Source organism: Eriocheir sinensis, chromosome 38, assembly GCF_024679095.1.
Source record: "Eriocheir sinensis breed Jianghai 21 chromosome 38, ASM2467909v1, whole genome shotgun sequence".
NCBI lineage: Eukaryota > Metazoa > Arthropoda > Malacostraca > Decapoda > Varunidae > Eriocheir > Eriocheir sinensis.
Window position 1 is genome coordinate 4,761,320 of NC_066546.1, and position 17,500 is coordinate 4,778,819.

Consider the following 17,500-nt stretch of genomic DNA (forward strand, 5'->3'; position numbering starts at 1 on the left):
TTCCCGTACTGTGTGCGAGTGGCTGGAGGAGGGAGGGAGGGAGAGGGGAGGAATGTATCTCGGAGTTAAATCGATGTAAGTGCTTTCTGAATCTGCCCCCACTCCAGTTCCTGAACTGAGTGGCTGGAGGAGGGATGGAGGGAGAGGGGGCTCAGGGGGGAGACAATCAGTTCCCGTGTTGTTAACAAGACAGACCTGAGACCCTTTTGTGGATATGGCTTCAAAAGAAAGTAAGTGACAGTGAAACCCCACCAGCTAAACCCAAGTGCTTGGCGTACACTCAAAGATACTTAGGAAAATGGAGAAATGGGAAATGGGAAATTTAATGGTAAAAAGGGAAATTTTGAGGGCTCGCCTAGGGACATATGGGTATGGGAACCTGGCAACACTGTTGAAGAGTAGGGATGGGCAGGTACCGTTAATTTGAGTACCGGTAGTACCGGTACCGAAAACTCAGGTATCGTTAGTACCGGTACCGGTACCCAAAAGTTGTTTTTTTATCTTAATGCCGTCTGATGAAATTACTAAATAAATTTTCTCTAAAGAAAACTCTCTCTCTCTCTCTCTCTCTCTCTCTCTCTCTCTCTCTCTCTCTCTCTCTCTCTCTCTCTCTCTCTCTCTCCCCTAAATGAAGTGAATATTTTTTTCGATAAAAAGAATAGCATATGTATACGTAGTTATTATGGATGTACTCATAGTCTAATAACAATAACAATATATATTAGTATCCTAAAAAAAAATTCGGACATGAAGAATCATCCAATAAATCCAATAATAAAATAATGGAGACGGGAGCTATGATGGAAACGAAAACCAGGACAAAATGGTGGGAACTTGGGAAGACGGTCAGCAAGGCAGTGACTCAGCAGCCAGCACAAAATTCAAGGCTTATCGTCCCACAGGGCCCATACCGGTACCGCATGGAGACTGGCCAGCCCCGCGCGCCGCCGAGCGCCACCAAGATCCAAACGGTACCAGCACTAGCGGTAATGGTCAGTGCCGAGTTGTAACGGTGGGCGGTCTTGGTTGCGTGTAGCTCAGACAGGGTCTTGAGGGGACGAACAAGGCGTGAAAGGAAACACTCGCTGCTTTAGGTGAATATATTCTTAACCTTTAAATACAGGGGCGTTGGAGAGAGCCGAGACAGTAGGTCTGTATGAGCCGGGCTCTCAGGAAGGAGTGAAGATTAGAGACGTGGAAAATAATGAAGTTACAACTGGTCACGTACGTCAAGGTGACCTTTAAGTTGAAGGAATGCTTGTTACACATACCAAGACGAACGAACGAACAACACTGACGGATGACATTCCTATAGACAGTGGCGTTATCTATCTGAAGTGGGTATATTCCACTGATACATGCATTCCTAATCCATGGTGATATAAAATAATAATAATACACTGATATAATTACAACTACTTTAACAGAGTGATCATGAAGCTTTCCGGCACTGGGTACCGGTACCGGGTGCCGGCTGAATCGATTCTTCTCGGCACCCGGTACTGGTACCGGGTGCCAAGAAGAATCTATTCAGCCGGCACCCGGTACCGGTACCCAGTGCCGGGAAGACTCATGATCACTCGGCACTGACCATTACCGCTAGTGCTGGTACCGTTTGGATCTTGGTGGCGCTCGGCGGCGCGCGGGGTGGCCAGTCTCCATGCGGTACCGGTATGGGCCCTGTGGGACGATAAGCCTTGAATGTTGTGCTGGCTGCTGAGTCACTGCCTCGCTGACCGTCTTCCCAAGTTCCCACCATTTTGTCCTGCTTTTCGTTTCCATCATAGCTCCCGTCTCCATTATTTTATTATTGGATTTACTTTTTTGGATTTACTGGATAATTCTTCATGTCCGATTCTTTTTTTAGGTTGCTAATATATATTGTTATTGTTATTAGACTATGATCGAGTACATCCATAATATCTATACATGCTATTTTTTATCGAAAAAATAAATATTCACTTCATTCAGAGAGAGAGTGTGAGTGTGTGTGTGTGACACACACACACACACACACACACACACACACAGTGGACTTTTTCTCTCATCTCTCTCTCTCTCTGAATGAAGTGAATATTTATTTTTTCGATAAAAAAATAGCATGTATAGATATTATGGATGTACTCGATCATAGTCTAATAACAATAACAATATATATTAGCAACCTAAAAAAAGAATCGGACTTGAAGAATTATCAATAAATCCAATAAATAAATCCGAGCAATCTGGTACTGTTACCGAGCAATCTGGTACCGGTACCGTACCGTTTAGCTGGTACCGTTAGTACCGGTACTGGTACCGGTACCTGCCCACCCCAATTGAGGAGTCGGTTGATCGAAGACACCACGCCGGGAGGTTGTCTCGACGCCATTCCGCTGTTTTTTCTTTATGTTCCGTGCACCGCGGAAGACTGTGACTGCGACTGTGAAAGATTTAACAGTGAAGGAGGCGGAGAGAAAGTGAATTTGAGTGCAAAAGAGGAAAAAAGGATATATTACTTGTCGACTCGTGTCAGCAATGGGAAAAGTAAGACGTCCCTTTTTTTCTGTTTTTAAGTGCAACGCGAAAGACTAAATAACGAGCCGAAGATACGAATATACAGATGAGTACTTTTGTTTTTGTCTATGTGCAAGTGTGAATCAGTGCTTCATTTGTATGTAAGGTGTGTAAGTATTGTTACCAAGGTTTGAAGTAGGCTATGTTGATGCGTGCATTTGTGTACTAACCGGCATGTGTGTGTGTGTGTGTGTGTTCAGGGATCTCACTTGCGTCCAGTGTTGTGTCACCCACCACCAAGGAGGTTTAAGCACCACCATCACCACCACCACTACATCACCACGAAGACGAAAAGTAAGTGCGTGTTGAAATGTTAATAAAGTTTTATTGGTCCTTCACTTTTTTTCTTTTCTTGTACTACAACAACAACAACAACAACAACAACTACTACTACTACTACTACTACTACTACTACTACTATATTTGTTCATCTAATTCTTAAACTTTTTGTTCATACGTTAATTTTCCTCCTATTTTTTTTCTATCATTGTTATCATGCATTATAGTGGTTATGTTGCTATGTTGTTCATTTTTATTTCCCAGTCGGTTAAAAAAATTATGCCAGAGAAGAAAAAAAATAAAAACATAATGTAAGGAATCTGCAAGATGCCAGTTGGCCTATACAAGGCAGCTCCTGTAAGGCAAACCCCACCTTACCTCACCATCCATGAATTTATATAACCTCTTCTTGACTGTATCTATGGTATTGGCTCCCACAACATGACTGCCAAACCTGTTCCACTCATCCACCACTCTATTGGTAAACCAATTCTTGCCTGTGTCTTTGTTGAAACTGAAATTGTCTACCTTCAAACCATTGTTACGTGTCCCACCTGGCTCTGAGAAGGCGTGTGGGAAGGAAAGAAAAGATAGGGTGGAGGAAAGGTGGAGGCGAGCACTTAGACAGGCTTCAAAGAAATGGACGGAGGGCATCATGCAAGTGTATTTACTCAGTTTCAAATCCAAGTAAAGGGGCAGGTTTTGCATTAAGCATAGCAACAGTTTGTAGTGTTTCATGTAGCTCTGTTTGGAGACCGACCCAGTCACCCGAGAATACAAGAATAATAAAAATCAGGGTTGGAAAAAATCATGATTTTTTCTAAAAAAAAAAAAAAAAAAAAAGCATTTGATTTAAACCGGATTTTTTTTAATCGATTTTTTCGATTTAAATGATTTATTTTTTGCATTAATCCTTGTTTGTTTCCACTGATTATTTGTTTCAGTCTTATAAGGACATTTTCTTGTATTAAACTTGGCCAATGTTAAATGAAACCATAGTTTAATATACGGTACATTACCCAAGATGAGTTTTTCACTTAAGAATGATAAGTAGAACTAATAGTTTTTTTTTATGATTTTGAATATTCTTCTTGTAAGAGATGGCAATGATTCACTGTTCCCTGACTTGACTTGATATTTTTCTTGTACAACTGGTTCACCCGTTCAACCTTCTTCCTTATATATATATATATATATATATATATATATATATATATATATATATATATATATATATATATATATATATATAGCGGTGACTGAGTGGTAGCGTGCGGGCTGCGTCCAGGAGAACGCGGGTTCGAGTCCCGCCCGCCGCTACAAGCTGGGATTTTTCAGTCACCGCCGAGTGGCCTAAGAGGCTAAGACTACCCACATGCTATCCTGAAGACCACCTATCAACCCGGACTCTAGAATTTCGCACTTAAGGGGATCAAAGATGAGCTCCGGGGAACAGCATGAGCCAAGCAAGATGGCGCCGCTATAAACACTTACCTGCCCCATAACGGGCTGGGGCCGACCACCAGGCCCCACCAAGAAATCCTACCGGTTCCATTGACTGAAACATAAAAAAAAAGTTCTTAAACTTTTACTACCACGTCCCCCCAGGAATGGGTCTTTCCCTCCACGCATCCCTTGCATATATAGATAAAATTTCCTTCCAGCTTTATTAAACAGTAAACCTAATTAGACTATTGAAAACTAAAGTTAATAATGGCGCTATTTTTACATTTTTTTCATAAACTTCTCAATATTAGCCCACGCTCTTGTTAAAGATAATAACTAATATTCCAACAACAGACAAATCCAGCTCTCCTCCAAGGCTCATCCTCCGCACACGTGAAAATTACTAACGCCCCTCTAGGGGGCGCGTCCCCAGTTTAAGAACCACTGTTCTAGAGGATCGGAGACTAATCCATTTTGTACATATCTCGTTTGAACATAATTTCTGTAATGCACATGGATTTTTTTTCTTTTCGCGCGCTTTAAAACTGGCATTTTTAATATCTTTTATATGTTTACAAATTATTTGGAGGAAGAAAAGGTAACTATAAAGCGAGTTCTAACATGAATCAAAGATATATTTTAAGGTATTTTTGCACTATGGTAAACCAGCCCGTCTTCTTGTGCGTAACTAAAATGCCCGTAACTCCTGTCGTGCACGTGGGCGTTTTTATTTCTTTTAAGCCAGAGAGCGAGTTACGCTAATGAATTACAAAGAGCTAATTAATGATCCTTTTTTTCTCATTGGAAGCAAGTATGTACGTCATATAGGTGACCAGTGCATCGTTTTCTTAAATATTTATATCTGTCGCCGCACATGAGTTCTGTAACCTTTTAATTAATACAGTCCACAAGCAAAACGAAATGAAAAATAACGTTGGGAAGCAAAAACGTTACAGAATATAAAGCACGTGATAGCCAAGACTAAACTGACTTTGCTGTTTACATTGAGCATTGAATGTTATGAAGACTGCGTCTGCTTGTTGAAAGTCTTCTGCAAACACCAGACGCGGAAAGGAAAGATATGTGATGGAGCAATTGCAGGATTATCCAATATCCTTAATTTTTAGGAACATATTTTGGAGATACTTTGACGCATTTACCAATCTCTTCCGATGGTATGCCCACGTGCGAGAAAGGGAGGACACGTGGAGATATATTCTCTGTTTTCACGTACTGATTATTGCAAAAAAATGACTGAATAATCTGTATCCCCACCACCACAACTATGATACAAACAAACGGCAGCGAGCACTTGCCCATCAGTTGAGGACTGAAGTGCAGTCAGACAGAGGGCACCAAGCTGAAGGTAAGGGGCTTCCGCGGTCCGTTCATTGTTGAGTTCTGTTCTTCAGGGTACAGGTAGCCTCCTAGTACTGTGCTACGAAAACCAGTTCACTCCACAATCTTAAAAACAGAAAAGTAAATCTAGACTTAGGACGACATATTCTTAATACTGTCAAGAGGGTTGCAAATGAGTCATGAGGGTAATGTATAAAATATAACTAGGTCGCAGTAAAGTCTCATGAACACTGATGTAGATTTAACAGACTGCCTCTGAGAGAATGGAACCAAAGTTCCGTGGAATCCCGTAGGGGCCCAAAGGGAAGTATGGAATATTAAAAACAGCATCAGGCAGTGGTGCATGAAATTTGAAGAGGAGTCTAACTGGCGTCTAGCGATTCAATAATTCAATCAGTCAATATCAACCAATCAATAGAGGTATAAGCCGAAGGGCGCGTTACCTCGCCCACGTTATGACTCCAACTCCGATGGTCCTTCCGAGCAAGTCTCCATGCTGGTCCCCTTCCCATCCGAAGTACCTCCTGATATCACCCATCAATTTAATTAAACAACAACGAGCTTTGTAGGCGTTCCCTTGGAATCTTATATTCATTTTTTTCTTAGAACCAACCCGGTTGGCAAGGTCGATTTCTCGGAAGCGTCCCACGTACCGATATATCCAAAGTTGAGGTTTACGGACTACAAAATTGTTGTTTTAATATGTATTGCCTACAGTGCCGGTAGACTCTCTTGAAGGGCCAGGTGGATGACCCATTAGCGGCGCAGGCGAATTTTATTTCAAGTCGTTGCCGTGATATATGACCTTCATGGCTCATGCTGCTTCACGGCGTTTCGTTTACAGCGGAGAATTGTCCACATGCTGTCAACGGAGCGCCGTGGTTGAAAACTGTCAGTGTCTTGGTGTTGGACTGTATCCCGGGTCCTCGGGCTCACCACATCTGCACGTTGACCACTCGGTCATCGCCTCTCCAAATAATAGTAAAAGGCCTCGATTCAGTCTCACGAAATAATAGTCAATATAACGCAGTAATTACAACGATACCCCATGATTCTGTGTAGAGATTTATTATCAAAGGTATCAGCTCGCCGTTTGCATCACTTGATTTTAGTGTCCATATGTGTTCCACAGCCATACAGTAAGACAGGGAACACAAGCCACTTGAGCAGCCGAATCTTTGCCCTTCTGCGCAGGTATCGACAGCTCCATAAACTCATGTTGAGCGAGCCATTGACACCCTAGATCAAGCCAATCTTCCGTAAGACTTATTGACGTGACCCGCCGTTGTTCTGCAGTACGCTACCTAGGAGTGTGAAAATGTTCAATATTTTAATGTTTTCACCACACGTATGAGTAAAATGTACTGTTTCAGCCAGTAAGCCTCCAAACAACTGTACTTTTGACTTGTCCCAAGAGACCTGAAGTCCCAAGGGGTTCGCCTCTTCATGCAGTGCCTCAAGAGCCATAATCAGAACCCCAATGAATCTGCGACAAAAAAAAATATTAATTGCGCTGGTATTGCCAATAGAAGCTGCACTATGAATTTGGTTTAAACTCTGCATAATAACCAGTCCATTAATGTGTTGATGAGTGATACTGTACTTTATTGTTCACAGGAAAGTAGGTAGATATAACTCCTCCTCACCATCACACATAAACACCACACGGCATTCTCAGTCCCTGAATACAGATTAGTAAACCCTCTTTGAAGAAGTTCCATGGAGTTGCAGGAAATCCCAGGATGCCTAACGAAATGTTTAATTAAACGTCTTCCCCAGATCGTCATAGGCTGCATGCATTCCATGTCGAACCTCACGGCATTTCTCCATCAATAAGCGTTAGAATACGGTCAGTTGTCGACTTACTAAACGGGAACCCTAACTGGTCATATCTCTGAAGCTTCAGAAGTTAGCTCGGAATCTGCAAAAGTAAAAGATGGGCCATCACCTTTCATTAAACACTGATCTGTGTAATACCTCTGCAGTCCTGATGGTCACCTTCCCTTTCCAGATAGGAAAAACAAGTTTTCACTTCCAAAAAGGCTCTGCATTCGAGCATTGACTGAATTTTTACGAAGCATATTTTGTGAAACAGGTATAGGCGTGGTCTTATTTTCGCTTTCCCACAAAGCTACGAAGACCATGAACGGAGCAGTGACAGTCTACTTTCTGGCCCTCGTCTTCATAACCCAAGCAGCCAAGAAACCCAAGCCGGAAGTGCCCAGTAAGTTGAATAATTTTCTTTTGTGCCCCGGTGCACAGTGTTAAGATGTCCCTTTGAGTAGACTCCAATAGTAACCATAATATTTGTATAGCTTCTGCAAGCCGCAAGTGTGAAAGATGTTTCTCTAGTGACTGGATATTTTTCCCTGACAGGTATTCCACCAATCACACCCTCATACCTACCTCTCTACTGCCCTTAACTGTTCTACCTGCCAAATATAATTCAATTCAACGTAACTTCGCTTGCAGAGACGACGAAACAGTGGACACCAAAACCTCCTGTCAATGCTGAGGAGGTCGGAAAACATTTCGAAGGGGACATAATACTTCCCCTACCGGGGCTGGACAGAAGCGGCTTGATTGACGAAAAGTACCGGTGGCCGAATGGAGAAGTGCCTTATGAGATTGGTGATGGCTTCAGTGAGTGTGCTTGTATGTGTGTGTGTGTGTGTGTGTGTGTGTGTGTGTGTGTGTGTGTGTGAGAGAGAGAGAGAGAGAGAGAGAGAGAGAGAGAGAGAGAGAGAGAGAGAGAGTTAGAGAGAGAGAGAGAGAGAGAAGAAATGTCATATTGAGCTACTTAACGAAAATGCTCCCGACTAACACACACACACACACACACACACACACACACACACACACACACACACACACACACACACACACACACACACAAACACACACACACACTTTATTCAACAGGTGAGTATGAAATGGAAGAGTTGTACAGAGCCATGCGGGAGTACGACATAAGGACAAAAAGCTGCATCCAGTTCATTAAACACACTAACCAGACAGACTACCTCGTCATCAGAAGGTAAGTTATCAAGGTACAAAAGGTTTCTAATAATTGCATCCACTCCATATATCTACTTACCCATTGTGTTAACCAACGTGAAAGGACACAGCTAGAGAATTAATGGTTCGGCTCACAGTGTGTATGTAAATATGGTCTAACACTTGTACACGTCCGAGATATTTATTTCTGTATTTCAAGCAGCAAGTTTGGTGGATGCAGCAGTTCGGTAGGGAGAAGAGGCGGGGAGCAAACCATGGAACTTGATAGCAAGTGTTTCCGTAAGTTCGGCACCATTCTGCACGAAATGTTACACACTCTCGGCTTCTTCCACGAGCAATCACGCACCGACCGCGACAGCTATGTAAAGATCATATGGAAGAACATTAACGATGGTATGTGGTGGTGGTGGTGATAGAAGTAAAGTTAGTGTAGTTATAGTTATGACAGCAACAGTAGAAGTTATAAAGATGGAAGTATTAGTATTAGCAGTAATAGTAGTAGTCGTAGTAGAAGTGGTATACTACGATTTTCACATTGACGTGACCTTGATGAGAATAAAACCCACTCCTGCAAACAAAAGAAGTATATTTATCAGACAGTTTCGATGGACACTGCTACCATCTTCAATGGTAAGAGGTGAGGTACACCTTCACTTCTTACACTAAAGATGGTAACAGTGTGTATCGAAACTGTCCGGCAAATATACATCTTTCATTTCCAAGAGTGGTTTTCATTCTCAGTAGTAGTAGTAGTAGTAGTAGTAGTAGTAGTAGTAATAGTAGTAGTAGTAGTCAGTAGTTCTTTCATTAATAGAAAATGTCAAAACCTTGCTTTCTCTAACTCTTCCCGTGACTTCTGGCATCTAGCCAAAAACATCTCCTCCAACTTCACTTCTTCATCTTTCCCTCCACTCCTCAGTCCTGACGGCAACACTGCCGTCTCATCTATCTCTAAGGCTGAACTCTTCTCTCAAACTTTTTCTAAAAACTCCACTCTGGACGATTCTGGGCATATTCCTCCTACTCATCCCCCCTCTGACTCCTTTATGCCTGTTATAAAGATTCTTCAAAATGATGTTTTCTATGCCCTCTCTGGCCTCAATCCTCAAAAGGCTTATGAACCTGATGGAGTGCCTCCTATTGTCCTTAAAAACTGTGCCTCCGTGCTGTCACCCTGCCTGGTCAAACTCTTTCGCCTCTGCCTGTCAACATCTACCTTTCCTTCTTGCTGGAAGTATGCCTTCATACAGCCTGTACCTAAGAAGGGTGACCTCTCCAATCCCTCAAACTACCGTCCTATTGCTTTACTTTCTTGTCTATCTAAAGCTTTTGAATCAATCCTTAACCGGAAGATTCAAAAGCACCTTTCCACTTCTGACCTTCTATGGGTTCCGCAAGGGGCGTTCTACTGGTGATCTCCTAGCCTTCTTAACTGACTCTTGGTCATCCTCTCTTAGCCGTTTCGGTGAAACTTTTGCTATTGCGCTGGACATATCAAAAGCTTTTGATAGGGTCTGGCACAAATCTTTGCTTTCTAAACTACCCTCCTACGGTTTCTATCCTTCTCTCTGTACCTTTATCTCCAGTTTCCTTTCTGACCGTTCTATTTCTGCCGTGGTAGACGGTCACTGTTCTTCCCCTAAATCTATTAACAGTGGTGTCCCACAGGGTTCTGTCCTATCTCCCACTCTTTTTCTGTTGTTCATTGATGATCTTCTTTCCAAAACGAACTGTCCTATCCATTCCTACGCCGATGATTCCACTCTGCATTATTCAACTTCTTTTAATAGAAGACCCACCCTTCAGGAACTTAACGACTCAAGGCTGGAGGCTGCAGAACGCTTAGCCTCAGACCTTACTATTATTTCCGATTGGGGCAAGAAGAACCTGGTGTCCTTCAACGCCTCAAAAACACAGTTTCTCCACCTATCCACTCGACACAATCTTCCAAACAACTATCCCTATTCTTTGACAACACCCAGCTATCACCTTCCTCAACACTAAACATCCTCGGTCTATCCTTAACTCAAAATCTTAACTGGAAACTTCATATCTCATCTCTTACTAAATCAGCTTCCTCGAGGCTGGGCGTTCTGTACCGTCTCCGCCAGTTCTTCTCCCTGCACAGTTGCTGTCCATATACAGGGGCCTTGTCCGCCCTCGTATGGAGTATGCATCTCATGTGTGGGGGGGCTCCACTCACACAGCTCTTCTGGACAGAGTGGAGGCTAAGGCTCTTCGTCTCATCAGCTCTCCTCCTCATACTGATAGTCTTCTACCTCTTAAATTCCGCCGCAATGTTGCCTCTCTTTCTATCTTCTATCGATATTTCCACGCTGACTGCTCTTCTGAACTTGCTAACTGCATGCCTCCCCCCTCCCGCGGCCCCGCTGCACTCGACTTTCTACTCATGCTCATCCCTATACTGTCCAAACCCCTTATGCAAGAGTTAACCAGCATCTTCACTCTTTCATCCCTCACGCTGGTAAACTCTGGAACAATCTTCCTTCATCTGTATTTCCTCTTGCCTACGACTTGAACTCTTTCAAGAGGAGGGTATCAGGACACCTCTCCTCCCGAAATTAACCTCTGATTTTGGACACTCCTTTAACCTCTGTTCGGGAGCAGTGAGTGGGTTTTTTTTTTTTTTTTTGCCCTTGAGCTGTCTCCTTAGCTGTAAAAAAAAAAAAAAAAAAAAAGTAGTAGTAGTAGTAGATGTAAAAGTAATAGGAGTAGCAGTAGCAGTAATAGTGGTAGTAGTAGTAGTAGTAGTAGTAGTAGTAGTAGTAGTTGTTGTTGTAATAGTAGTAGCAGTAGTAGCAGTAGAAGCAGCAGCCGCAGCAGTGTTACTAGTAGTAATAGAAGTAGTAGTAGTAGTAGTAGTAGTAGTAGTAGTAGTAGTAGTAGTAGTACCGGTAGTAATAGTAGTGGTAGTAGTAGTAGTCGTCGTCGTCGTCGTCGTCGTCGTAGTAGTAGTAGTAGTAGTAGTAGTAGTAGCAGTAGTGGTAGTAGTAGCAGTAGTCGTAGTAGTAGTCGTAGTAGTAGTAACAGTAGTAGTAGTTGTAGCATTAGTAGTAGTAGTAGTAGTAGTAGTAGTAGTAGTAGTAGTAGTAGTAGTAGTAGTAGTAGAAGTAGTAGTAGTAGTAGTAGTAGTAGTAGTAGTAGTAATAGTAGTAGTAGTAGTAGTAGATGTAAAAGTAGATCATCGCTCAGGAGGCAGAGGGCGAGATAGACCAAACAGAAATAAGAGATATTAAAAGAAAAATCTCAGAAGAAAGGCAACAGGCCCAAAAAGACGAGCTGGACCGTCTTACACACCACCTGTCCACAGAAATGGGTAGAAAAATACACACAGCACAGGAGGCAGGCGCCTCTAACTGGCTAACGTCATTACCAATCAGAGCAAAGGGCTTCAGCCTCAACAAACAAGAATTTGTCAACGCCATTGCTCTGAGATATGGCTGGCCGATTGAGGGACTGCCTGATCTCTGTGCATGGGGATCACCAAATGATGTCACCCACACCATGATATGTAAAAAAGGAGGCTTCGTCTGTATTCGACACGATGACGTGAGGGATCTGACAGCCAGCATGCTCGGGGAGGTATGCCAAGACGTCACTACCGAGCCGGCACTGCTTCCCCTGGACGGCGAACACCTTCGGTACAGGACAGCCAATACCTCACAGGAGGCACGGGTTAATGTAAGTGCCCGCGGATTCTGGGTGCGCGGACAGCGGGCTTTCATGGACATCCGCATATTCGACCCGATGGCTGCCTGTCACCGTGAGCTGCCCCTGCAAGCCGCCCACCACAGGAACGAGCAGGAGAAGACAAGGACATACGGTGAAAGAATCCAGCATGTGGATCAGGGCAGCTTCATCCCGCCTCGTCTTCACCACATCCGGCGGGATGGGTCCCAGGGCCCAATGCTTCTACGCACGCCTCGCGGAACTAATCTCAGAAAAGAAGCATCAGCCAAGGAGTCACGTTGTCGCCTGGATGTGGTGTCGCCTCTCGTTCTCCCTGCTCAGGTCGGCCATCCTATGTCTCAGGGGCACCAGACACTCTGGCCCAAAAGCCACCAACATCTCCAATATGGACTGTGAAGCCACAGTGGTGGAGAGTGACATTAGGGTGGGTCGGGAGTGACTTGAGTAGGAAAGGAAAGGGGGATCTAGACGTAATAGATGATAGGTGATTTAGTGTCAGGTAGTATTAGTGATATGGTTGGATGCCACAGTCATTAGCGAACAGAGGTGGGGCTAATGACCTCCAAGCTATGGAGCCCTCCATGATTATGTCTCGGGAAAATAAACATGGGTGGAGGTATCATTTATGTAGATGTAAAAGTAGTAGTAGTAGTAGTAGTAGTAGTAGTAGTAGCAGTAGTAGTAGTAGTAGTAGTAGTAGTAGTAGTAGCAGTAGTTGTTGTTGTAATAGTAGTAGTAGCAGGTGCAGCAGCAGTGTTACTAGTAGTAATAGAAGTAGTAGTAGTAGTAGTAGTGGTAGTAGTAGTCGTAGTAGTAGAAGCAGTAGTAGTAACAGCAGTAGTAGTTGGAGTAGTAGCAGTAGTAGTAGTAGTAGTAGTAGTAGTAGTAGGAGGAGGAGGAGGAGGAGGAGGAGGAGGAGGAAACATGGAAACATGGACTAGCAGGCAGCAGAAAGCCTGTTGGCTCATTACTAGGCTGCCTGCGTTCAGTGATTCAATCAATCCGTTTGCCATAGGAGTGACTTGCAGGGAAGGATTAAAGCACTTGTGTATCTACTCTTGGGAACGTTCAGTTCACTCCCGATGCAGCAAAGTGGTGATCAATGCGTTTCTTGAAGGAGTTGATGGTCTCTGCGCTAACCACTTCTGCAGGAAGGCTGTTCCAGTGGCGAACAACTCTATTCGAGAAATAACTCCTGCCGATGTCGGTATTGCATCGCTTTGCTTGAATTGTTTTTCCGTTGTTTCTTGTTCTCAGGTTGGTTTGTAGCGTGAAGAGTTTAGAGTGCTCAGCGTTGCTGAGCTTGTTCAGGTACTTAAAGACTTGTATCATGTCTCCCCGCAGGCGTCTCTTTTCCAACGTGAAGAGGTTGAGTCGCTCGAGTCGCTCTTCATAGGGCTTCGTCCTCAGTGATGGTATCATCTTCGTGGCGCGGCGCTGTACTCTCTCAAGTAATTCAATGTCTTTCCTGTAATTAGGAGACCAGAATTGCACGGCGTATTCCAGGTGGGGCCTTACCAGCGAATTGTACAAGGATAACATAACTCCCGGCGTCTTGTAGTCGAAGTTCCTCGATATGAACCCAAGCATTGTATTGGCTTTCTTACAGGCGGACTTGCAGTGTTTTATTTGTTTCAAATCACTGCTGATGGTGACCCCGAGGTCTCTTTCCTCTTGCACAACATGTAGTGGTTCGCCACCCATGTGGTATGTGTGGTTGCTGTTTCTGGATCCGATCTGCATTACTTTACATTTGGCAGTGTTGAAGGACATCTGCCATTTTTCTGACCACCGAGTGATCTGGTCCAGGTCTCTCTGGATAATTTTGCAGTCTGCCGTTGTGAGGGCCTTCCCACCCACCTTTGTGTCGTCGGCAAATTTTGAAAGATTGGATTTCAATCCTAGTTTAGGTCGTTGATATTTATGATGAAAAGTATGGGTCCCAGCACTGACCCCTGTGGCACTCCACTTGTGACCGGGAGCCACTCGGAGGCCTGTCCGTTGAGTACAACTCGTTGTTTTCTTCCAGTGAGCCAGTCCTTGATCCACGCTGTCAGATTGCCGCCTAATCCCGCCGACTTGAGTTTCTTGAGGAGTCTTTCGTGTGACACTTTGTCAAAGGCTTTCTGAAAGTCTAGATGTATAACATCGCTGGGGATATGATTATCCCAGTTTTCATAGATACCTTGGAAGAAGTCCAATAAATTGGTTAAGCATGAGCGCTTGTTCCTGAAACCGTGCTGAGCATCGGAAATGATGTTGTTGTCTTCAAAGAACCTAACGAGTTTGTCTCTGATGATCTCGAGGATTTTTCCCGCCACAGAGGTCAGGCTGATTGGTCTGTAGTTTAGGGCCACACTTTTGTCTCCCTTTTTGTAGATCGGAGTTACATTCGCTTGTTTCCAGTCTTTTGGGACTTTGTTTTGTTGTAGTGACAGATTGTAGATGGTGGTGAGTGGCTTGAGGATTTGCTGCTTGAGTTCCTTGAGCAGCCTGGGTGACAAGCCGTCGGGTCTGGTGGACTTGTTTGTCTCGAGTTTGTCTAGGTACTTCTTCACATCCCGTTCTTCGATTGTGCCAATTTCTAGGGGAATGATTCCCATCGGTGGGGTAGGGCTCTCGGGTACGGACTGGGTATTCTCGACCGTGAACACAGACGCGAAGTTTCTGTTTAGGATTTCGACCATTTGTCTACTGTCCTGTGTTAGTACGTCACTTTCATCTTTTAAGGGACCGATATTGCTTTTTGTCTTCTTTTTGGTTCTTATATACGTTAAGAACTTTTTCGGGTTGGACTTGGCTTCGCGTGCAATTTGCTTTTCATAGTCGCGTTTACGCTGGCGAATGAGTGTTCTGCAAGCTCTGAGGCTTTGATGGTATTGTTCGCGTGCCTCGTCAGTGCCGTTTTCTTTGAGCGAGTTGTATTTTCTCTTCTTTAAATTAATCGCCCGTCGAACCTGGGTAGTCATCCATGGTGGGCTTGTGGCATTATTTGTTCTCCTTGTCTTCATGGGAACAGTTGTTCTCTCTACCTCCAGGAGTTTGTTCTTGAAGCCATTCCACGCTCCGTCCACAGGAGTGTAGGTCATGGGTTCCCAAGTTGTCTGGGTTAGCACCTCACGAGCGAAGTTAAAATTGGCTCTTTTGTAGTCTGGAATCTTGGACGTGTTTTCGGTGAATTCATGGTCTGTTCTGATCTTTAGGCGGATTAGGTGATGGTCGCAACCATCCAGTTTTTCGCCGACTTGACATTCACGTGTGAGATCTGAATCACTCACGAGTACTAGGTCTAATATGTTATTTTCCTTCGTCGGTTGGGTAACAATCTGAGTAAAAAAAGTGTCTTCTAACATTTCGAGCAATCTGTTACCCTCCCGATCTCCAATCATCGTGGTCCAGTCAATGTTGGCACAGTTAAAGTCCCCGATAATGACTGATTGTTTGTTTTGCGTTACGGTGTGGATTTCCTCGTACAGCGCTTCGTCGTCCGCTTCTTGTTGCTTTGGAGGTCTGTAAACGGTTCCAATCGTTATTTTGTTGTGCTTGCTAGTCTCCAGTTCAACATATACTGTGTCATATTTCTCTGAGTCTCCTTTGGTTACTTCCACGGCAGGGTATTTGTTCTTGACGTAACAAATAACACCTCCTCCTTTCTTGTGAAGTCTGTTTTTGTAGAAGCTCTCGTATCCTGGAATTGAGAATTCGGTCATTAGGTGGTCAGAGGTGGCCCACGTTTCGGTGATGGCAATCACGTCCGGACTTTCTACGTCAACGTAGGCAAGTAACTCATCCCGTTTGGGTATTAAGCTCCGCGCGTTGGTGTATAGGACAGAAATGTCCTTCTTGACTTCAGTGCTTCGAGAGGAGAAGGAGGAGGAGGAGGAGGAAAAAGAAGAAGAGGAGGAGTGGTGTTGGTATTATCAAAAATCTACTAAATGGTGAGATGCACCAACCGCTGTAGGAATGGGAAAATCTGACACAGCCGTTTGGCGGCGCCACCGTCGACCGATTGCAGTGTGAAGCCTCGGGGCGATGTGCTTTGCCATCTATAAGATATATGCTAGTATAACAAAAATCTTATAAATGGGAAGATGCACCACTCCGAGGCTTCCCATTGTAATCGGTCGACGGTGGCGCCGCCAAACGGGTGTCCGTCAGCGAGGGGTGCAACTCACCACTGTTTACATCTTTGTTGTTATTGCTGTTATTATTATTATTATTATTATTATTATTATTATTATTATTATTATTATTATTATTATTATGATTATTATTATTATTGTTATTGGTAAAGGTCCAGTATAACTCCGGCGCCTTAATTTTGGTCTATTTTCTTCCAAACCTTCACAAAACATTTTATATACATATAATACATTAGTAAAAAGTGGCGGACAATGACCACCTACCCTCAATCCCCAACAAGCTTGGGGACCTATGGGAATGCGTGGTGGACCTGGTCTCACATGCGTGGGCTAATCGCTAACCAAGCGTACCATCGCTAACCAAGCGTACCGTCGCTAACCAAGCGTACCATCGCTAACCACCCTAAAACAGCCCCGAGCCATGACTCAAGGTCATCCGGGGCCCCGGCCCTTTCAGCCCGAGCCCCGGATGACCTTGATTCATGGCTCGGGGCTGTTTTAGGGTGGTTAGCAATGGTACGCTCGGCTAGCGATGGTACGCTTGGTTATCGATTAGCCGAGGCATGTGGGCTCCCCACGCGCGGTTATTTTTTTTTTTTTTTTTTATTTTTTTAGAACACGCAGCCCAACCTATTTGCCGGAGTGTTTTAGGTGATTCTGATCATTCACTCCCCGGAAATTACTCGTTTTCCTCTCCCCCCACCCGAAAACCCCGCTTTCCCACAGGTCCCCAAGCTTGTTGGGGGTAGAGGGTAGGTGGCATTTGTCCGCCACTTTTTACTAATGTATTATATGTATACAAAGGGTTTTGTGAAGGTTTGGAAGAAAATAGACCAAAATTAAGGCACCGGAGTTAAACTGGACCCTTACCTTATTATTATTATTATTATTATTATTATTATTATTATTATTATTATTATTATTATTATTATTATTATTATTATTATTATTATTATTATTATTATTATTATTATTATTATTATTATTAT

The 17,500-nt window shown here is 43.7% G+C and overlaps 1 protein-coding gene across 1 annotated transcript in view; it reads left to right on the forward strand.

Moving 5' to 3' along the window:
- The first annotated feature begins 5,584 nt into the window (after positions 1-5,584).
- The window catches only part of LOC127008555 (zinc metalloproteinase nas-4-like), a 15,394-nt gene continuing 3,478 nt past the window's right edge, over positions 5,585-17,500 (forward strand). The window contains exons 1-5 of the mRNA XM_050880729.1: positions 5,585-5,647; positions 7,772-7,864; positions 8,113-8,283; positions 8,563-8,677; positions 8,858-9,051. Coding sequence (XP_050736686.1) covers positions 7,783-7,864; positions 8,113-8,283; positions 8,563-8,677; positions 8,858-9,051 — 562 coding nt within the window. The 5' untranslated portion in view covers positions 5,585-5,647; positions 7,772-7,782. The remainder of the gene's footprint in view (positions 5,648-7,771; positions 7,865-8,112; positions 8,284-8,562; positions 8,678-8,857; positions 9,052-17,500) is intronic.